This window comes from Ictidomys tridecemlineatus, chromosome 7 (assembly GCF_052094955.1).
Source record: "Ictidomys tridecemlineatus isolate mIctTri1 chromosome 7, mIctTri1.hap1, whole genome shotgun sequence".
Lineage (NCBI taxonomy): Eukaryota > Metazoa > Chordata > Mammalia > Rodentia > Sciuridae > Ictidomys > Ictidomys tridecemlineatus.
This window is the reverse complement of record NC_135483.1, coordinates 76,467,227-76,491,275: the sequence shown is the minus strand read 5'-3', so window position 1 is coordinate 76,491,275 and position 24,049 is coordinate 76,467,227. Positions and strand designations below refer to the sequence as shown.

The following is a 24,049-nucleotide window of genomic DNA, read 5'->3' as shown; positions in this document are numbered from 1 at the left end:
AAAAGCCCATACCTGAGTGAGTTGTCATAAAAGCCTGAGTCTCCCCCTCTGATTTCCTGTCTGAGATGGGATCCCTCCTGTTACATACACACCTGCCACTGCCATCCACCTTGATGGGATTAGTCAAGAGGATCTTCCCCAGAACTAAACAGGGGCCAGCACCAGGACTTTGAGCCTCTGAAACTGTGACCTAAATAAACCTCTTTATATATATATAGTTAATCTCCCTTTGGCATTTAGTTATAAAATCAACAAGCTGACTAATTGCCTCACATGTTACAAATATATAGTTAAGTCAACAACACTGAGAGAGATGTGTTCAGACAAGGAAAAAGTATCCTTGGTGGGTACCTCCATTTACCCATGGACAAATTTACTATGAAGCAAACGACAAGAACTCTTTAGATCCCTAAACTGCAGAGCTCCTCCCAGCCCCTAAAAAGAGCATGTAATGCATTTGCACAGTCTGTGCTTCTAAATGACATGTCATCGGAGCTTTAGGTCCTCCCTGACTGTGAAGACTCTGCTCCACATGCTGAGCAAAGGACTATCAATGAACATTCTCCCTATGCTATGCAAATTCTGTAAAGTTACCCTAGTAAGTCACACTAGAGACCATCCACATACAGGAACAGCATGTACTTCGTCTAGGCTGCCCCCTCCCTCCAAATCTTGGTTTACAACAGTGGAAAGTGGCTTAGTAATCTCTGAAATTGACATATCAAGGCCTTTGGTATGAACAGAAAAGCCACTGGATGAGAAAATACAACAAAATAGGTATACTATAAAATAAGTACATCCAAAAAAGGAGATTAAAATTTTGAAACTAAAGAAAGGAGCAAAATTTTTAAAGTATGCATCTAATATTTTTTAAAAAGGGGGAAATTGTGGAAAATAAGATGCTGAAGAATTAAAAGTGTTAATATAATTAATATAATTAAAAGTGTTAATATCAATGCCACACAGTAACTGAAGAGAAATGAACAGTAGAAGACATCAGAATGAGGACAGAAGCATTGGAAACAGGCAGTAAGTGGCTGTTGTTCTGTCTGGCTTTCTTTCCTTTCTTCTCTCTCTCTCTGTCTTCATTTTAGCAGAAGGGAAAAAAAAGATCTTTGCGAAACTTAAAAAAAAATCTATTACTTCCTAATGAGACCCACACTTAACTTCAATTTACTTTCAGGGCAGTTAACCTGCCACCCTTTAATCCACTGCATAATGCCACCAGGTAATGGAACTGTCACAAGACAATTCCACAGCTACCCACTGCTCCTTTTTTGGTTTTCTAAGGGAAGATTATTGAAGATTGTAGCTAATTTATGGCTACCTGGGCCTCTCTTGCTACAGGTACTGACACTAATGGATCTCAGCTCCACTTGGCAGAGAAATAAATGTGTTCTATAGATTGGCAATAAACAGGGCCACTGGCGGGGAAATCTGTTTCAGCAAGACCACCTACGGCTCAGAGAAAAAAGGAGAGACTGACAGGGAGAATTTGACTGCAGGAGTTATTCATGTATGATTTGTGATCAAGATGGCAAAGCTGCAGGTTTTTCTCTTTCAGAACATGTCCGCGTGAGATACCCACTGGCAACACTGCGGAGGCACTGCATGTGTGATTCTGGGTGGTTCCTCACAGGGACTCAGATGACCCATTGTCCCCAGAGACCTTCCCAATCAGAAAACAGAGCTGTCTGTGTCTCCATATGTCTCCCCCAACGATAACGTGAGAGACTCTCTACTACATGGAAACTTGGATCTGGACTAAAAAAATGATCAGTAAACCATTCATACATTAGTGAAGATATTCGAATATAATATAGAACTCATAGGACCAGTTTCCCCACAAAAGCTATGATGAGATTTTCTATTTTTCTCCTCCTACAAGGAAAATAAGGACTTGATCACAGTTTGTCACACTTCATTCTTAGACATGTTGATGGACGACTCTACCATACCGCTCCATGGTGATCTTTACATATCTGTCAAGTATGGGCCCTGATATTATGGGGTCTGATACTTACATTGTTACTTAGCAATTAGACATGAGCAGTGGGTGAGGAGTTTCTGAAAATACTTGGTACAGAACAAATTTGTGAATCAAGTCCTGCCTCAGTGCTACTACAAGTTCTGATGAGATAGCTACTTCTGGACCCTTGCCTGATCTCAGCCTTATAAACTATTCCTCTTACAACAGAAGGAAGATAGATAAAATCAGGTGATAAGAACCAAAGGGCAAGGATATATTTGCTCAAAAGGGCCTAATGGATAAGACACCTTAAATAAGATCCTGCACAAATAATACAGACAGGAGATTTACAGTCCAAGGAAAGTGGAATGATTAAAATGAAACCACCAACCACAAATTCTGTAAAATGAGTTGCCCTACAGCTTACTGTAGTCTGTCTATTCAGAGCTGAGAGGTGACACTTGGATGGGACCTTCTAACAATCTCCCTCCGGCCCCAATAAAAGCGACACATGTGAGTTGTTGCTCTCCTCTTTGAGAAGGTCTGCTAACTCTCAGAAGGGTACTTTTCCACCTTATTCTTTCTCTTCTAATAAACCTTGCTATACTTTTACTAAATCTCCTGTCTTGCTTGAAATCCTCTCCTGCAAAGACACAAGCCCCAAGAACATGACACAATCTTCCATCATATTATCTTAGATATGATCTTAGGTCTTTTATCAATATGTGGATGCTAAAAAAAAAGTGGATCTGTATGTAGGAGAATGATTACTAGAGACGGAGAAGAGGGAGAGGAGAGAAGGTAAAGGGAACTTGGATAATGGTAACCAGTTAGACAAGAAGAATAAGTTCCAGTGTTCCATAGTCCAATGGAATGGCAGAAGTTCACAAAAACTTATTATTGGTTTTATGAAGAATTGGAAAAGAGGAGCCTAAATTCCGTAAGCACAAGGAAATGGAAATTCTAATTAGCCAATTCAACAAATTTAATTAATCAAATTTGTTAAAAATAGTAAATGTTAAAAAAAGAACGGGGCCAACAACATATTTTGGTTTAGTGCTGCCTGCAGTGATTATCTACTGAGGGCTGCTCCTGAACAGCAAGATTCTCTGAAATATGAAACAATAAGCAATAAGCCCTGCCAAAAAATCTGATTTTAGTTTTTCAACTAGAAATGGGTTTCAAATCAGTTCCATGTTTGTATTATTATTCCATTCTCAACCAAGTTATACTTTTGAAGATTTTTGTAGTTGTTTATTTCCTATTTAGAGAGATAAAAAATACAAATTATTTAATATTTTAAAGTCCTAATCTGAGGCCACAGAAATTAAAATATCTCAAAAATCAAATAAAACAAAAAAACTTAAGAAATCCATGCATTAATCCTTCTATCTGTTTAGCAAATATCTATTATCAACCAGGCATTACTAGACATGCATGAGAGACAGTTTAAGAAGACATGCTATTTCTGTTCAGAATGCTCAGTTTATTCATGAGCTTAAGCATATAAACAGACAAAATTGCCTATATTTTCATCCAAATAAGTACAAAATGCTACAAGATTACTGAGGGGAAAAAAAAAATCCCAGATTTGGAAGATGGAATAGGCATGTGCCAAGTAGCAAAAGGAGAGAAATGATTTTCAGCCAGAGCTTTTGCAAACGCATAAAAGCCAGGAAGAACGGATTCTCAGAAAAAGGGAACCTCAGCACCCTTAAAGCAAAGGAAGAGTGAGCTTGGATTGGAAAGAACAAGAAGTATGGCTGAACATTCCCATTAGAACCAGAACCCAAAGGGATTTTTTCCTAAGCACAGGATTTTTCGTGATCTAACTAGAAAAAGATCTTCAAATGTTTTTAAGTAGAGAAATGACATATCTCCTTTTCCCTTTGCATAAATCTAATTCTGTATGGAAGAAGGGAGGTATTGCAGAAGGCTACAGAGAAAGCTGCTGCAGACTTCCAGGTGTAAGTACGAAGAAGCCTAAAATATAAATTGAATTATTATAGAAGCTTTTATTTAAACAATGCCACACGTGCTAAAATCATAGGGAAAAAAACAGATTTAATTGAGAATAAATATTAGATTCTGTTTCTTTCTATGGTGAAACTGGAAGGAGACTAGTCCTTCCCCTGGATGGGATGAAGTAAGATGGAGGAGCCTGGGTAAGGGGAAATGACCCTTGTTGGAGTTCAGGGCAGAAGAGTTGAGTACAGGAGACAGGGCCCGCAGTGAGTGAGCCTCATCATCCTTGGGAAGGGCTGGCCAGGTAGGCACAAGAGCAGGAAGGATTAACTAAGGCTTCTAGAGATCAATTGTTATAGGGAGGTGAATTACAACTGGAAGATCACTTTAACACCTCAGTGACACCCCAGAGAGCCAGTCAGAGAGCCACACACCAAATTGGAGTAAGTTCTATCCTTACAAGGATAAAACCTACTCAAACTATTCCACTCAGCCAATACGATGAGGTACAATGTCCTCAACTCATAGGGGAAAAAAGCTATGGCCTCTTTAAAAACAAGCTCACCTCTAAAGTTGTATTATGATGATGATGATATGATGATGATGATGATGATGATGATGATGATCTAGTTATACATAAAAGTGGAGTTCATTTTGTCATACTCATATATGCATATAACAGTTTGCTCCATTTCAATCCCGGGTACTTCCTCTTCCCATTCCCTCCTCCTTCCCACTAATCCCCATTCACTACTCTACTGGTCTTCCTTATTTATTTATTTTTAATTGGTACATTATAGTTATATATAAAATTGGAATGCACTGTGATATAGTCATGCACGCACATAGCACAATTTGGTCAACTTCATTCCCCAGTTCTGCCCAGTTCCCTCCCCTCCTCCCTCTCTTATTGCCCCCACACACACTTCTACTCTACTGATCTCCCTTCTATTTTCAGGAGAAAAGTGAATCACAGGAAAATAAAGTTGCTTTTTGTTTCAAACAAAGCAGCCAGAGAGATTTACAAGGTGACCTAGAGGTGAACTCTAGGCAGCTGAACTTGCAGAGCCATCCTGTTCTACCCTTTTAAGTGACCTAGAAGTGAACTTTGTTCATTCTAATACTAAATTCTCTACTCACAGGTGATTCTTCACACCATTTTTAGAACAGGTGATGACTCCAAGGCATGATGTTGGACTGAGCATACTCAAGAGTGTATCTGCCTCTACTTGTGACAGTGAATCTGTCCTGCACGAATATACATGAGTTTCCTCAATAAAAGCCCTTTGTTGCTTTATTTGCTGTGGAGACACTGCATTAGAATGATTGCCATTATGTTCCTTACTTCCTGCAAGTAATAAACCTCTCTGCACTCTTACCTCCTGGTTGTGTTCATCAGCTTTGATTCATCAAAGGAAGAACCCATTGCTTTTGGTTAGAAAACAGAGCCTAAAAACCAAGGCCATCCAAGGTCTATATGCAAATCAGAGTTTGGAAGTTGAGCCACATGGTGTTGTAAAAAAGGTTCACTTGATGCTTAGACTGTATCCCTTGTCGCTTTTAAATTTACTTGTTTTTTCTTTTCCCCAAACTTTTCCCAATCGTTCTCCTTCCTGATCTTCTTTTCCCTGATTTTTCCCCTAAACTTCTCCCTGATCTTCTTTTTACTCAATGAACTCTTAAAAACACCCTGTTCCCCATGATGGGCAGAATCACAGACTCTTGGACAGGTGTCCATTGTTTCTCCTTTGCTAGCAAAGCAATTGAGAAACTGATGTGACTCCATTTTTGAGAAACCAGCCTCTACCTCAGAGCAAAGCCTGTCCAAGGAAGGGGGCGTGACCCTTGTCCTTGGAAAACCCACAGAGCACTTCTAGGCAGATAGCCAGCCACCTTGCTGAGTTGTTTGTCTGTAAATAACAGGAGAGATCTGCAGTGCCAGGTGTCCCTGACTCAGTCAGGCTAGGTGGGGACCCATAGCAGCCCCCTAGCAGCCACCAATCAGCATGAGATGGGGAAAATACCTGGGATGCCAGATGACCCTCCCAGTAGTTTATGGTGGTTGATAACATGTTGGGAAACCATGTAGTTCAGCAAGTACTCCCCTCATGGCTTAAACCAATCAGTTCAAATGAATACCCCTTTTGTACTGACCAATCACCCCTACCCAACTTGTTCCCAAGCTAGCTCGCAATAAACACCTCTTTGCTGTTTACATCGATCTTGGTCTCTGATGATCTTTTGGGGGTCCCGAACTCGAGTATATCATGTCCATTGTTTTTCCTTTACTAGCAAAGCAATAAAATATTTTCCTGTTCCTCAAGATCTTGTCTTCGTTATTGGATTGGTGTCAAGGAGGAGGATGGAGCTTTTGGTTACAGTGTAAGCAGAGTTTAGGGAACACCTTAAGCTTTCTGCATCTCCACCCAAAGGAAGCAAAAAGCCTATGCAAATGCAAGGTGGAGTCACAGTCATTGATAACATGTTTAGAAATCACCAGACAGGAAAAGAAACAACCACCAAAAAAAGGATCTATACTTAGGAAAACAAGTGGTCAACAGTAATAATAATCAACCCTGACAATGATGTCTGTGAAGTTGAACTTATCAGAAAAGAACATTAAAGCAGCTATTGTAAATGCATTTCAAAGAATTAAAGGAGATACATTCTTGTTGAGCTAACATTTAAGTAAATTTCAAAAAAGAATCAGGAGCCATAAGAATGTAAATTCTAGAACTACTTGTACAATAACTGAAATGAAAATTTTACTTGATGTATGTAAGAGGCGATGGAAGATGACAGAAGAACTTAAAAAAAAAAAAAGATCACTAGTGACTTTGCAGCCTGAAGAACAGACAGAAGAAAAGATGAAGCAAAAATAAATTCTTCTACATTGACAACAGAAGTGGATACTATCACAACCACTTCAGATAACAATCTGGCAGTTTCTTATAAAGATTAACAGAGTTACCAAGTGACCTAGAAATTACACTGCTATGTTTTTATGCAAAGGAGATGGAAACATAGATCCTCAAAAAGACTTGCATATGAGTATTGGTGGCAGAGTTATTTAGAAATATAAGGCCCTTGCTTAGCATCTGGATGGCCATTTTAAGGAAAAAGTTTCGCTTTCCCACCCAAGGGCATTTCTGAGAAAGGTACCAACCCAACCCTTAACTGCCTGAATTATGACCCACCCAGCTCTGACTCCTGAGCATCCCCCAAAGAACTCCCAGAACTCAGGCCTGCTTTGCCTCTCTCTCCTATAGAGAGATGACCTTCATTTGTCAGCTCTGACAAATAAACTCTCCTGTGTATCTTGGCCTGGTCTTGTCTTTCATTTCTTGCTTTCCCATCTCTCATTCCTCACTTTTCCTTCAAGAAATATATAAAAACTGGCAACAGCCTAAATGGCCTCCTCAGGTAAATGAATAAACAAATGTTTGTCTATTCCTACAAAAAAGAGTACTCATAATCAACAACAACAACAAAAAAAAAAGTGACAGAAATCCTACCTATGGTTGCTGAGGTTGGAAGAATGACTGCAAACCCTCGCTGCTCTGTCACTGTGACTGACTTTTAAAATGGACATGTTTCTTTCTCTTCTTCTGCCCCTCTCTAATCTCTTCCTCTTTCTTCCGCATCCTAGGAAATGACATCTCCCAAATTAACAAGCTATTTACAACTCTAGACAGAGAACATGTGGGGTTTCGCCTTTGAATCACCTCTTTAAAAGCCCCCTGCTCTCCCTAATGAATAGAATCCAATCCCTGGGACAGGAATACTCGGTGTTTCTCCTTTGCTAGCAAAGCAATAAAACTTCTTTTTCCTTTTTTCTCGAAATCATGCCCTTGTTATTGGATTGGCATCGGGGACACAAAGACCATGCAGTAAGTTTCTGGAGAGATGAAAATATTCTTCCCTTTACTGTGGTAATAGCTAACCACACAGGTACAAAAATTGCTCAAAGTGACCGAATTACTCATTTAAAATGTAAGTATTGTATTGCATGTTATTTTTTTTCCACAAAACATTGGTTAACATTTTAATTTTAGTTTAGTCAGATTTGGGTGCTTTAAAGACAAAGTGCCATTAAGTTGCAACTAGAAGTGTCCTTTTTTGTCCACAAACAGACTGTAACACTGAAATTAAGCATTTATTTTGTTCAACATAAGGTTACCTATAAAGCATTTGTTATGATTCCATCCATATTGTATACAATCACAGATACCAGTGTTGAGAATCAGGATCTGAGTCTCATCCTCCCAGTGTTGAAGAATGAACACCTGAGAAATGCCGAGGCAAGAGCAAAAGGTTTATTTAAATAATAGAACAGAGAGAGAGGGGCTCCAAAGTTGGTGCCCAAGGGAGTGGAGGTGTCCTGCCCCTTCCTCCTGTTATCTTGCCTAAGTGACCAGTGACCAAAAGCCTGGAGAGAAACTACCCAGAAAGGCTGCAAGAGAGCTGCCCAGGGGGAACTCATTAACAACTCCTTGTTGGAAGGAACAGTTCCCTGGAGGCAGGTGACCTTGGCAACAGGTTAGAGCAGGGAGAAGTGCTCTGAGGTATCATCATTTTATTTCCTTTGAATCAGCCCCCATCTTCCTGATGCAATCCCTCACTGTCTACACTGTCCTTTTGTCCCAGCGGCACCATGAACAACTGAGTTACAGTATTTTAACTTCTGTATTAAATTCTGATGACATATTGGTGATGACATCTTCAGTTATTATAACAACAACACAGTATAGCATCCATTTTTTTTTTCAAAGGCGCAGCTGGGGTGTGGAAAAGGAAGATTCTCAAAGTTAAGAATATACCTATGAGGTACTGGAGAATAAAACTGACCAAATTATGTTATATGCATATACAAATATGCCAAAATAAATCCCACTACTGTGTATAATTATAATGCACATATAAAAATTAGTTTTAAAAAATACATGTATAAAAATATCAAAGAATATATATTTTGTGTTTAATGGTTTTATATATATATCCATAAGGTATATTAAACTTTATTATACATTCTATATACTAAAACCACTATAAAATCTGTATTTAATGTTAAATTAAATGTCATGCTTTAAAGTGTTAAAGCAATTATTTCTATTCTGGTTTTGCTGAATGAATAGGATAGGGTACCTTCTAAGAACTGAACTTTTAAAGATAACTAACAACCTGATTTTTAGTTGATCCTGTTACTTCATTTGCTGAGTCATGTGTTGAGAAACTGATGTGACTCTATTTTTGAGAAACCAGCCTCTACCTCAGAGCAAAGCCTGCCCAGGGAAGGGGATGTGCCCCTTGTCCTTGGAAAGACCCACAGAGCACTCCTAGGCACATTCCCACCCTGCTGAGTTGTTTATCTACAAATAACAGGTGTCCCTGACTCAGTTAGGCTAGGTGAGGACCCCCTAGCAACCACCAATTAGCATGAGACAGGGAAAATACCTGGGATGCCAGATGACCCCCCAGTAGTTTATGGTGGTTGATAATATGTTGGGAAACCATGTAGCTCAGCATGTATTCTCCTCCTTGCTTAAACCAATCAGTTCAAACGAATCCCCCTTTTGTACTAACCAATCACCCCTACCCGCCAGTGAATGTGATAATCAATGTTAAGAGTTGTTGTTTGATTTTCCCGTGGTGTGTGATGATTTGCTAAGAAATGCTATGATAGGGGCTGAGGATGTGGCTCAAGCGGTAGTGCGCTCGCCTGGCATGCGTGCGGCCTGGGTTCGATTCTCAGCACCACATACAAACAAAGATGTTGTGTTTGCCGATAAATAATGAATATTAAAAAAAAATTCTCTCTCTCTCTCCCTCTCTCACTGTCTCTTTAAAAAAAATTAAAAATTAAAAATTAAAAAATTAAAAAAAAAAAAAGAAATGCTATGATATATGTAAAGTCCCTGCCTTCCCCAAAGAGTGTATAAAACTGCTGCAAACCCTGGGCTTGTGGCTTCTCAGTGTCACCAATTACTGTGTGCGCACACAGAGGACCAAGGATAGGGTACCTTCTAAGAACTGAACTTTTAAAGATAACTAACAACCTGATTTTTAGTTGATCCTGTTACTTCATTTGCTGAGTCATGTGTTGAGAAACTGATGTGACTCTATTTTTGAGAAACCAGCCTCTACCTCAGAGCAAAGCCTGCCCAGGGAAGGGGATGTGACCCTTGTCCTTGGAAAGACCCACAGAGCAATAAATGCCTCTTTGCTGCTTATATCCATCTTGGTCTCTGGTGGTCTTTTGGGAGTCCCAAACTCAAGCATAACATTGTATCTTCTGAGTTGCAGGGCTACAGAGTTAACTGAAGGAATTTTGATTGGAGTGTATAAGTGTGTGTATGTGGGAGGGTGTATGTGTGTGTCTCCACATGTGTGTGTTCTTTTTATTGTTTTTGAATGGGGATAAAGAAATGCAATAATCAAACATATGTGGTTTTCTCTGTTGTAACTTTTCACTTCTGTATACAAAGTTAGAATATATTATAGTTAATTGAGGTCAATAAATATTTGATGAAAATTAAATTGGTATGAATAAGTCTAAAAACTGTTTTCATATAAGAAAACTTTATCTGGTCAGGGGTTTGGAACTGAGAATAGTTTTTAAATCAAGGACCTTAGGGGACTAAAATGATCCTCACATAGCTTGGTCACACTTCCCTAATGAAATATCTATCATCCAGTGAGCTGCTGATTTGCACTAGGCCCTGGGCTGAGCTCTGGGGATTTAAAAATAAAATTGTCAAGTGTCTGCAATCAAGGAGAACACACTCTTGGAACCCTGTCACTCAATTAGTATGTTCTCTAGAAAGGCAGAAATAGGATAGAATGATGATGACCAAGAGTGGAAATACTTTAAAAGTGACATTTAGATTTAAATAATATGATCTGGTATAATTGAATATGCTATGGCTTGGATCTGAAATGTTCTCCCAGAGTTCAGGTATATAAAGTATGTCCCCCAAGGCAGCAAGGTTCAGAGGTGGAATTTTTAGGCAATGATTGGCTTGTGAGGGCACTGACCTCATCCATGGACTAATCCACGGATTGGCTAATGCACTATTGGGAGATGGGACATAGTTGGAAGAAGTAGGTCAGTGGTGGCATGACCTACAAGGGTCTATCTTCTCTCCTGCCCCTAACTCTCTGTTTTTTCTCCTGCCTTCTTCCTTCCCAGATCCCATGAACAAAGCAACTTTCCTCTATCACTGGCTTCCACCATGATGTTTCTGCCTCGAAGCCAGCTAATCATAGACTGAATCCTCTAAAACCATGAACCCAAATGCATTTTTCTTCCCCTAAGTTCTTGTCAGGTACTTTTGCCACAGTAATGAAAAACGGGCAACAAATATGATACACTTATAATATTATAAAAATATATGAAAAAATAGGATAAAAATTCTTGTGCTAGCTATGACATGAAGGATGTGAACTTGGAGCTGTGAGAAAAAAGATCTCAGAGCCCTGTGTCTAAAATCAAGAATAAAAAATTAAAAAGGAAGGCCTTAACAGAAAGATACAGAGACAAGAAGAGCAGAGAGATGGGTCTTTGTGAAGCCCAGCTATCTTTATCCAGTCCCGTATCCTTCTGTAACTTAGAGCAAAACCATTCACTCCAAAAAGGAGAGAGGACAATGATGGTTCCTTGACTGGGAACAATGTTAATTTCAAATGTAGGATTTGCTTGTTTGGCTAAAGGGAGCATCTATTAGATGGTATGTGGCATGGCCCCTGTCTCAGGCCACTTCCTATGCCTGAGATGTTCAGGAAATGTAGGGGAATCGGATCAACACGATATTGAATTAATGGAAGAACAGTGTCTATGGTGACTTCCAGGTACTTGTGAGTCCTTTGACAGTATAAACAGAATGGTTGGTGTGTTTGTCTGTATTGTTGTTTTTTTAAATTTTATTTACTTATTCTTTATTTTTATAAAGGAAGTTTCACATCTTGTGTCAGACTTGCAGAATTCAGCTCTCAAATGAAATGGTTGAAAATCACCATTTGACAGCAACCTATGGTATATCTGTGCATACCAAATATTCAATAAAGGCGAAGGGATGATGTTGATGGATGTGGCACCCGAAGACAAGTATGAATATGAAAGCGAGGAAACTCTTAGGAGGAGAACAGAGTCAGGAATCCTAAGAAAGGAAGAGCTCACCCACAGGGAAGATCACAGGAAGACAGAGGGGAGTGGCCTAAATTGTGACAAAGATATTCTCGCAGACTTTAACCTTTTGGAAATCTTAGATGGAAAGCGTGAAGAAACTAAGGATTTTTTTTGGGGGGTGTGCTTGTTTTTATTTTTAATGTTATAAAATGAAGCAGTTATAAGATAAATATATGTGCTAAATATAAACTACTGATCTGGTAAATGGTGGACCATTTTTCTTAAAAGATGAGACAGCCACACATTCTTATGATAAAAGGTGACAGATAAACTTGTGCTTATTCAAAACCAAAAGTACACATCTTCAAAAAAAATCATACATGTTTTCAAAGGAGGATTTGAAAGGAGCTTTAAACATAGCCTCTGTTTCAAAATTTATGTTCACCACTCAGTGGATAATTAATCTTCACATTCTGCTCATTATATGCTTTGAAAAAAAATTTAAAAGAAACAGTATGATTCTTGAGAGCAAGACTAATCCTATAAAAAGATAATAATTCCTTTTCACACAGTCTCTTAATAAAATGAACTCTTTAAAAAATAAACTACTCCTGACCAAAAAAAAAAAAAATATATTCCTTGAGCTTTTGGTACTGAAGGAGCTAAAAGGCTTGCACTTTTAATAAACTGCTAGGGTCTTTGGACCCAGGAAAGGTGAACTGAGGAGAGTAAACTCAAGGGATCCCACACTGTTCTCACCTGCCTCTTATGACTCCTCTGTTGTCATCTTCTTTAAAGACACGGTTGTCACTTCCCTAATACGTCTCGACATCTTGAGTCACATACTGATTCTAGGATTTGTCTCCTGGGTACAAATCCCACAGCTTTTTCCTTCCTAGTTGATCATACAGGCTCTGGGCCTGCCCTCCACCCTTCATTTCTTACATCACAAATGACCTCTGTCATCATTCTTACAGCTAGGGGGGGCTTTCTCAGAAAACTACCACTTCCCTTGAGGACCGAGTTTCTCCTGCTGCTGTGGACAGAAGGAGCTCTCCGCCCACCCCCACCCCCATTCATATGATGAAGCTTAGTCCCCAGTGTGTTGATATTTGGAAGTGAGCCCTTTAGCAGGAGATCCCTGGGATCAATGCATGATAAGAGTCTCCACTCAGTGTTTTCCCCTTATGCCTTTCCATCCCTTCTGCTCCATGGGGCACACTATTCAGAGACCCCTCATTAGACACTCAAAATACTAGAACCTTGGTCTTGGACTCGCAGCTTCCAGTGCCACGAAAAAAAAAATAAAGACCTGATTTTTTTTTCTTCTCTTTTTTTGAGACAAAGTCTCACCCAGGTTGGTCTCAGACTTGAAGTATTCCTGCCTCAGTCTCCCAAGCTGCTGAGATTACAGGGCTGTGCCAACATGCCCAGTTTAAAGGTGTGCTTATGACAGTGGTCCACTTTATGCTTTGAATATAACCCTTGCTGCTCTGCCAAGGCAACTTATTTTTGAAATAGACACGTTTCTTAATCTTTATCTCCCCCTACTCCTCCCTAATCTCTCCCCTTCCCTAATCTCAGGGGAAACAGGATTACCTTTCTTCCCTATCCAAGGCAGAGTTATCTGTCTTGAGTACACACCCACCACTGGAACAAAGTAATCCAGACTTTGGGGATGGTACCAGAAGATCTCAGAAATGACTCTCTCCCAAATTAACAAGTGAATTACAACTCCAACAGAGAACAGGTGGAATGTAGCCTTTGAGTCACCTTCTTTAAAAACCTCCTACTCCTGCGGATGGGCAGAATCACAGGCTTTGGGACAGGAGTCCCCTGTGTTTCTCCTTTGCTAGAAAAGCAATAAACATTCTTTTTCCTTTTTTCTCAAAATTATGTCCTCATTGGATTGGCATCGGGGACAAGGACTGAGCTTTCAGCAACATGCTTTTATAAAATTACTCAGTCTCATATAATTTTGTTATAGCAGCCAAAATGGACTAAGACACGTGGAATCTTATTGAAGAAGGTCGGTGAGTCCCCTGTCCTGAGCCGTGAGCCCTTTCAGGTGAACCCCCAGAACACGGCCAGCCTCACTGAAGGATGATCACAAAGCCATTCCCATGTGACATTCCGGTGACAGATGACATGCTGCTCTGGCCAGACCCAGATGGTCATTTGAGAAAAGATTGAGCACAGACTTCCATGTGTGGCTCTGACTTTAAAAATATCAAAGAGATCCAATGTGAGGGTTCGGACAGAAGGTGACAAGAAAAAATAGATTTTACTTCTGGGTGACAAATTTACAGAAGGCTTTAAAATTAAGTGAAGTAAAAGGAAACCATTAGCTCTGTAGACCTTTAAGGTCAGGGAAGTGTTCCTGGAACATTCAGATGTTATTAGTTGTGGATTACAATTTATTATTGAAAGAGTATCTTTTTAATATCATTTTAATCCATCACTCTGCAAGTAATTGTTGCCAAAAGCTCAGTCCTTGTCCTCAAATACTAAAAAATAAATATTAAAAAAAATAAAAAATAAAAATAAGTTGCGGTGGCAGAGCAGGAAGGGTTATATTCAAAGCATAAAGTGGACCACTGTTACATAATTACCTAAATAATTACATAATTACCTTAGAATGCTTAGATTTATAAGGACCTTAGGGATTTTTTAGTGAAACATCCTCAGTTTAGGAAGGAAGAAACAAGAAAATCCATTTAATTCATCCAATATCATGCAAATTAATTTGAACAGAAAGAGCCCAGGTCTTTGGACATATTAAGAAATCTTGCTATTACCACAGATTACTCTATCAGATTTCTCTGAAATTTATAGTATCATCTATTACCCTTCAGCTTATCCTAATAATGTTTTAAAATATATTTTTTAGATGTTTATGGACTTTTATTTTATTCATTGATTTATATGTGGTGCTGAAAATTTAACCCAGTGCCTCACACATGCGAGGTAAACGCTCTATCACTGAGCCACAACCCCAGCTCCTTATCTTAATAATTTTCAATTATCACAGAATTCTATAGTAAACCACCTGTGTCTAGCTATTTTAAACAACACCTTTCATGAAAATTCTCCTTGACCAGCGCAGTCCCCTCCTGATAACTAAGGACTGACACCTCCCAAAGCACCAGTCTCCTCCTCTTGAACTGTCAGTTCGTACTCCATAGAGTTTACAAACTTGCTCACCACAACTATATTTGGAACTTCATTTATGTCATTTAATTAAATAATATGTAAAGTAGTGAAGTATTTGTTTAAAAAAGTAGATAACTTAAATTCTGTGAAAACTACATTCAATGTTTTAGAAGAAATAAAGTAAAAAATTGCTGCGAATAAATTGCCCATTGTACAACTGACATGTGCTGGTTAATTAAATAAACATATAAAAGGAATCCATCTTCACACCATTGCCTACGTAGGAAATTCTTTTTCACCTATTAGAACAACCTTGTAATCCTGAAAGATTCAGTGTGGGCATAGTTATGCCAAAACAGGTTAGAACTCTTGGCAGCAAATCCATGTGCAAAGTATCAACAATAAAAAATAAAAAAAAAAACACTTTTTTTGTCTTGCATACACAAGCAACATGTGCTTGCAGATATGTGCAATTAAAATCACTCCTACAGAATACAAAGCTTTTAATGCCACATGTCAGTATTTATTTTGCCAATTCACAAATGTTCTACCTACTTCCCAAACTGACCAAAGTCATTTCAAAACAAACTCCTAAAAGTACATTTGTCAATTAATACAAAAGGAAAAAAAAAGTAACAGGAGAGAATAAAGAAATAACTATGTAAATTGGGATATTGAAAGCCAGACCCTCTTCAACAGCACAGTTCAGCTCCTAAGACGTTACAATCCCAGAGCTGGAAGATCGGGCTATTAAAAACAATTCCAATGTAATTATTTTGTGCTCACAGTAAAACGAGTCAAAAATGGGCATTTTACAAATATGCTATGAATCAAAGGGTTTTACGGTTTAGATACTAGTTGTCCCCCCAAAAGCTTATGTGTGAGACAATGTAAGAAAATTTAGCGGTGAAACGATTAGGTTATGAGAGTTTTAACCTAATCAGTGCATTAATCCTCTGATAGGGATTAACTGGGTGTTAACTGTAGGCAGGTTGGGTATAGCTAAACAGGGTGGGGGGTAGTGTCAATGGGCATGTGCTTTGGGTTTATACTTTGGCCTTGGTAAGGGGACTCTCTCTCTGCTTCCTGTCACTATGGCCTTAGCTGCTTTCCTCCACCACACCCTTCTGCCATGATGTCCTGTCTCACCTTGGGCCCAGAGCGGCAGAGTCGGCCATCTATAGACTAACATCTCTGAAATCATGAACCCCCAAATGAACTTTCCCTCCTCTAATTGTTCTCATCAGGTCTTTTTGGTCACAGGGGTGAAAGGGCTGATTAAAATAAAGGGGAAAGGCAGGGGCCACAGGCAGCCTATGGGAAGGCAGAATGGCTACCCCTCCTGAGCTGGAGAAACCCATTCATGCTGATAAGTGGTGCTCTGCTTCAGCTGGCACAGAGCTCACCTGTCTCATACATTCCCTAAGGCAAAGATAATGTCTGGCTGCTTAGGTTCAAATGGGTTGAAGGGCCAAGATCCCAAAGGAACTAACAGAAAGGAGCTGTGCTAGCTGCAGTGGCACATGCCTTTTATCCCAGCTACTCCAAGGTTGAGGCAGGAGATCGCAAATTGGAGGTCAACCTTGGCAATTTGGCAAGACCCTGTCTCAAAAAAAGAAGGAGGGGGGGTGGGCTGGGGAGGAGGCTGGGGATGTAGGTCAGTGGTAGAACACCACCGAATTTAATCTACAGTCCTGAGAAAAAACAAAGTATCCCCAATGGGATGGGGAGGTAGCTCAGTGGCAGAGAGGCCTTGGGTTTAATCCCCAGTACAAAAAAAAAAAAAAAAAAAAGGAAAAACAATATTTCTTCTATGGGTTAGGGATGCAACTCAGTGGCCCAGGGCATGTCTACCATGTGTGAGGCTCCAGTTTCCATCCCCTGTACCAGAAACAACAAAACCAATCCCCTGTTCCTTCCCATTCTCTTTTCCTGCCACACAACACCACACCTTCCAGTTCTGAGCTCCCCTTCCAGAGATTGCCCACTCTTCCCACTTCATCATCTACCATCTGAGGCTCAGAAAAATTCCAAGACCAGATCAAATGGCATCTTTTATGAGTAGCTTGCTGTGAACCTTCCCCATACCTTCCATTTCTCAGCTCTATGTTCCCGTAGCATTCATTTCCCACCCGTATCAAGCCCTTGCCTGCTGATCACAACAGGCGGCATCTGCAGCATGCTGTCAGGCTCTCCCCTGCAAGGATGCTGGTACCTTCATCTCTTGCCAGCACCAAGCACAGGCCTGGATCTCAGCTCATGTGCACTGCAATAATGATTCTGACAGCTGACATGATACTGTTAGAATAAAATGTCTACCGCTATCATTTACTGATTGCCTTTGATGAAACTGGACTAGGTATTTGCAGTATTTTATATAATTTAATACTTAAACAAATATAAGAAGGAGCCACTGTTTTCTCATTTTATCCTGAGATTGAAAAACTGTTTAAATGCTTTCCACAAGCCCTTGAGACTAACAAGTAGCAGAACAGAGATTTAAACCAGGTCTCTGTGAATCCAAAATCAATGTCCTTTCTAATTAGAAACTTGCAAATTCAACCTGAATGATACTTGGATGTGCTTTAAATATGTGACACATTTTCAGTTTGAGATTCCACATATGTACAAGCTCTAGTGACATTAACATATCTAATTCCCTAATCATGCAAAATGGTCCTAATATTGATAATTGGCTACATAACACAATTTTCAAAATATCTGAAAGATTTCACATTAAGATATCCTAACCTACTAGTAAATATTAGTCTCTATTTAGCCTATCAACAAGGATTCTTGATGAAACATTTATTTATTTACCGTATTTTAAGGGACAAAAAGATGGGGTGTTTGAGGATCAGTTGAAGCTATTTTCTGGAATGTTTAAAACTTGGAACTTCAAAGAAAATTTGAATCATGTATAAAAAGAATTTACTTTTCCAAAAGACACAAAGGATACAGTAAAAAAAAAGACCCAAATTATATTGTAATAATAAGCTTAGAATGATTTGATTTTGACAAAAAATAATAATAATAATTTGCTTTCATTTTTTTCTACTTTGCTATGATGATCTATGTAATGGGCCAATTGACATCAAATTCTATGGCCTTTTATCAACCAAATTGTCTTGCTTGGATTACTACAGAACATGAATGAACTGTAGACTTGCCCTCCTCCCCTCTCATAATTAAGATGTACTCTCTAGTTAATGAGAGGCAGCAATATTTGCATTTACAAAGGCAGTGGATACATGAAGAAACAAAAAAGGGTATCTCAGTCTCTGGAGAATCCTATCTTTAATATTACATTTCTTCCACAATTAACTAATGGTTTGGCAATGACATCCCTGGGAAACCCAATTCCACCTGCACAAAATGCCCTTCAACTCTTCTACCTCTCCCAAACCTTTTAAAATCCAGGCAACATTTGTGTACTTACTTTTTCAATTTTTGTATTATCTCCAAATCTTTAATTTCATTCTGAAGATCCTCAAAGTTCTCAACAGAAGTCAAATTGCAGAAAACTCTGTAGTCCACATAGGGAGGGATACCATGATCCCGGCCCCTTTGAATGTTGGTGGCAGCCAAATCGAGGGCCACAGAATGGGCGGTGGAGAACAACTTCTCTGTCAATTCCAGGTTGAGAAGTTGCGAGGGCACCCGCAATTTAGTGGCTACTCCAAATAGCCCCCGAAGGAGTGGATCTATCCCACCTTCCTCGATTATTCTGGATGGCGAAAAGAAAGCTTTGTGGAGTGGGAGGTGGCCTTCGGGAATTTCACCGAAGGTATCATTCAATCGGTAAAGAATAGGATTGATTAATGTGTGGCCAAATCTAAAGGCTGCAGTGGCAAAAGAGTTAATGATCCCAGCATTCACGTGGGGATCATACCCCTGGTACTCCCCCAGCATCTTCATGCCAGGGTCCCCAAGAATCTTGGGCAGCCAGTGGCTGTAGGTGATGTGCTGCAGTTCCGCACCCACAATCTTCCTGGCTTCCTGATAAAGGGTGTCTCCATCCCAGTGGGGGTTCAGGGCCGATAGCTCTGTGGCCACCCTGTTGTGTTCCCGGAACCACAAGGTGTGCATAGCCGTCAGAGCCAGCTGCTCATTAGCCCTGTGGTCCCCCGCCAGGAAACAGGGGCTACTGTGGCTGTCTCGTTCACCTCTAGTGCATTCAGTGGGTGGGCCTGAAGAAAAGGGCAGTAAGTGCTTCCCAGAAGAGGACCAAGTCAAGCCCGTCCTCAGCAGTCCCTTGGGTGCAGAGAAGTCTCTGAGAACCTGGGATTCCCGCTCTGAGCTCCCGTAAACATTGGAAGCATCAATGTAGGCTGTGAGCTGGTTGATCTGCTCTCGTGCATAGACTGAATTCATCATCAAAGAGGTCGTGCCGCTGCCACACACCGGGCTGGAGCGTGTAAAGAACATGCAGGGTGCTTGGGCGCCCCTGGGATCCTCTGGCGGAATGGCAATAGGGAAGCAAGGAGGGTCATTCGTGCAAACGGAGCTGCAAGGCTGCCCATCGGAAAAGCGGGCGGTGCTCAGTGCAGGCACTGTATGATCCAAGTCGTGGTCCAAAAACTGTCCCCACTGCATAAGCATGTGGGTGTACCTGTGGTCTGGAGTGACCGCCGCTGTGCCAGCCATCACGGTGGAAACCAGCCTTGGCAGCGGGAGCGGAGAACGGCCGTCTCCATTGCGGCGGCCAGCCCCACGGGGCGAATTGAAGCCATTCTCATAGGCAGGCTGCAGGACACGCACCAAGGCTGTCAGGGACGCGCCCCACGTCGGGTGCTGCAGGTTGTTGCACGTTGCGTCGTGGGTCCGGTACTTCTGATGAAAGCACAGGTCAGAGCAGTTAGGCAGACGTCTGTGGGCCGTGCAACCGGACAGATTGGCGATGAGGCCAAGGTAGCGCGGGGAAACCAAATCATTGTAGCGGAATTCTGAAACCCAAGCAGTGACCTCAATGAGAGTAGCCCAGGAAAAGGGAGCAGAGAACTTGGTGCAGTTGGAACCTCCCACCCCGGGGTGTGTAGAAGTCTTTCCTACTTGTAACAACTAAACACTATAGGACAAAGGATTGGGAAATAGGTACACAACAAAGACAATTCCAAAAATTAGAATTACTTCAGTAATGTCTATCTTATGAACAATGGCTGACTATTAGAATCAACAAAATGAATCTTGTTTGGGGCTGGCGATCTAGCTCAATTGGCAGTGTGTGTCTCCCATGCACAAGGTCCTGGGCTCAATCCCCAGCACCACACACACATACAAAAAACAAAACAAAACAAAATTATTTTATTGTTTCTAATCTTCTAGCTACAAATTTAGAGTATATTATTCCTAATGTTATTCCTTTTTCTACTAGAGATAATTGAATAGACAAACTCTAAGATGGCTAAATAACTGTGGGCCTCACCTTTATTTGCAGCTGCAGAAACAGATAGAATTGGCTTTTTTGAAGACAGGGACAGAGCTAACTGATACCTGGTGTGATTCAAACTCAAGTAATCATATATTTAACTAAAGCCCTGATATGAAGATTTCACTGAACATGTTGGTTAGGGAAGTTTTGAAAACCCAAGACAAACATGGAAGACTAAGCACAGGCAATTGTACTTTGCAGTGATTGCTCAGAAGACTCAGGGGTTGAGGCATGAACACAAATGGACCTTTTGCTCCATGTCCCATTTTCTGAAGAGTAGAGAATGGGTAGTCCTATATGAGTTGCTGCTACACTCAATGCAAATAGTGTACAGCCAAGTATCATGTTCATTTGTTTCATTTTAAAGAGAAACACTTAGAAAATCTGAAAGCATTTTATACTACCTCATTTGACATTTACAAAGTAGGTGTCTTTTTTGTAAAGAAATACAAGAGAACTTTAAAATAGAAAAAAGGGGGGGTGTGATATCAAAGTTACAGATGACGGAAGCAATTTCAGATAAATTTACAGAATGATTTAGGTAATCACCATGATAAGTGAAAGGAACTAAAATATTTCTCTAAATAAAATGTAATATCATTTGTATTTGAAAAGTTCACACCAAATGGTTCCCCTACATTTGTCCAATATAAATAATTGGCAAACATTGAGACAAGTTTGCATATGTATTTATCATCCTTACTTTTGAATTACAGTTCCCATGAGGAAAAATCTACATTTACTTAAAGTGGTAAGTAAATTAATTTTGAAGTCATAGGATGTTCTGGAGAGGAAAGTTCACATTCATTGCCAAAGTGATGTCCAGTTGTGCTGTGCTGTGGAGAGCATGCTTAGAACAGAAGGTCTCCACACTGACCTCTGCCTTTCAGATCAACCGTCAGCCCCTGCTTCACACGGTCCCGGATCAGCTGCAGTGTATGTTCAAAAATTTCCCCTGCTCTTGCTGTCTCCACAGTAAATGGGTCATTTGGGTAACGAAATTGAGCCAGCAGATCACTGGGAGTGTGAGGTTTTCTGCAAATGACAAAACACATGTCTCTTTGGAAGGCAAAACTGTAGACTCTGTGATGCTCCCATAGGCTGGGCACTTAAGAAGATTTTTGCCAAAAGTTAAAGAAGAATAAAATATCCACCACTGGAATATGAACTTTGCAGGCTAGCTGTAGGTTATTTTTCTTTTTTAACCACTGAATCCTAAGTATCAGTTACAGTGCTGAACTCAATATTTTAAATAAATTAATGATTTAAACAATATCTGTTGATAAAAAGCAACATCTGTGGTGGTAGTGATAAACATAAGAAGTCCATGTGTGAGTTCCAGGGTACTCAATAAACCTTTTGAAACAGTGAACCACGTTCTCAGTTTTTGGATCTTGGTAATTGCTGTCTTCTCCTTCCCCAAATGTAACTGTCTAAAGGTTCCCCCTTGCTTTTAGAATCCTGCTCAGGCATCACTCTATTGGTACAGTCTCCCTGATGGCTCTGACAAGCTATCACTCCATCTTCTCTATTACTTCTGTATCCCTTCAGATGTTTGTCATGTACTCAGCAAGATGTACTTAAATTGCTGACATGTTGTCTTCCCTACTAAAGAACGAACTGGGTTAGGGATGAAATGGTGCCTGATATGATTCAGATCTTAAATGTCGCTGAAACCCTCATGTGTTGAAGGCTTGATCCCCACCTAATGACACTATTGGGAGGTGGTAGACATTTTAGGAAGTGGTGCCTAACGGGAGGAAGTTAGGTCATTGAGGTATGACCTTGAAGGGTATATTGGGACCCTTTCCTCTTTCTCTTTCATTTCCCAGCCATCGTGAGGTAAGCAGATTTTCTTTACTATGTACACCCACCAGTGATACTCAGCTTTTCCCCAGGCCTAAAATGACAGGGTCAAGCAACCATGGAATGAAATCTCTGAAATCATAAGCCAAAATAAACCTTTTCTCCTTTTATTTCGATATTCTCTCATAAAGACAGAAAGCTCCCCCACACAATGCCCTATTCATCTTTGTATCCCAAGTACCAAGCCTGCTGACCAGCATACCATAGTGGTTTATGCACATTTGAAGAAATGAAATAAGTTAAAAATACAATTAAAGTCCCTAAGATTACGAAGCAAACTGTTTTAGAGATTTGGTCAACCAAGGCACATGTCATCCTCTGTTGTCTTGAATCATAACAACTTGAGATCATAGACTAATAGTAATGATACTAATAACTCACTTTAATAAAGCACTCTGTGTGTACCAGGTAATGTTGAAGCATTTTATCTGTATTTTTCAGTGCTCCTACTGAAGCACACAAGCAAGCACACTCCTACAGCAGATTCTATTGACTTCCCGATTTTACAGGCAAAAAAACGTGAGATACAAAGATGTCAGGTCACTTGCCCAAGATTACCCAGACACAAAGTAACAGATGAGGAACAATAATAAAAATATAAATGGGCAGGATGGCTTTCAAACAGGAGTCTGTGACCATAAGCCATATTGTTTGTGGATATGCAAGGAGTTTGATTAAGGAATTTTAAACTGTCCCTTTTTGATCAACAACTAAAAATACTGTATGTATACTATGATTATGAAAACAATACTCATGTTTTTTTCCTTAAAAATGTTAATGTATTAACCATATTTCAGTGTTGCCAACACAAAGAAATTTATGGGATTGAAAAGTTTCAGAAATCTAAACACTTTCCAGTTCAATTAAAATGAAGCAAAATGCCAATTTCCTTAACCAAGTTTTTACCTGTGGGGTACCAGCATCTGACTAAGTGTGTTCATCTTGAAAATCACTCTCAATCCACAGGCTATAGGAGCAGTGGTCTTGTATTATCTGGTGAATGCAGACATACCAGATTTTTTTGTCTTGACATCTTTTGTCAGACTATTAGAATGGATCTGTGGCATACATTAATGTCATTTTTACTCCATGGGAAAAATTTCCGTCTCTTGGAGTCTGAATCAAAAATTGATGGCTAGAACAGAGGGTGGCACGTACACAAGAACTAAAAGCATTCTGGCAATCTTACACATCCTACCTGTTATAGTATTCGGAAATTATAAAAACCGGGCAGAACAGAAATGAAAACAATTTTTGCAATCAAAATAATATTAATTCTTACTGTGAAAACAAATGTCTTCGCGTGGAGTTAATTGCACTGTCAACCCTCTGTACCGCGTCAAGAATAGATGATTCAACAAAGTCATCGCCAGCTTGTTTAACCTGTATTGCTTTGAAAATCAATTCCATGATTAAAAAGATCAAACAGACCTTGAAGTGAGGAATGATATGCTATAAATGGCATTACATTTTTGAAATGAAAACTTTTAAACCAATAAAAACGGTATACAATATCTATAGGATAATGTTCATTGCAGAG

At 39.9% G+C, this 24,049-nt stretch overlaps 1 protein-coding gene across 1 annotated transcript in view; it reads right to left on the bottom strand.

The window, feature by feature from the left end:
* Nucleotides 1–24,049, bottom strand: part of Pxdnl (peroxidasin like) — a 439,633-nt gene that overhangs the window by 66,173 nt on the left and 349,411 nt on the right. Inside the window, exons 15-17 of the mRNA XM_078017185.1 lie at nucleotides 23,792–23,900; nucleotides 21,521–21,678; nucleotides 18,652–20,158 (exon numbers count right to left, since the gene is read on the bottom strand). Of these exons, the coding sequence (XP_077873311.1) occupies nucleotides 18,652–20,158; nucleotides 21,521–21,678; nucleotides 23,792–23,900 (1,774 nt within the window). The remainder of the gene's footprint in view (nucleotides 1–18,651; nucleotides 20,159–21,520; nucleotides 21,679–23,791; nucleotides 23,901–24,049) is intronic.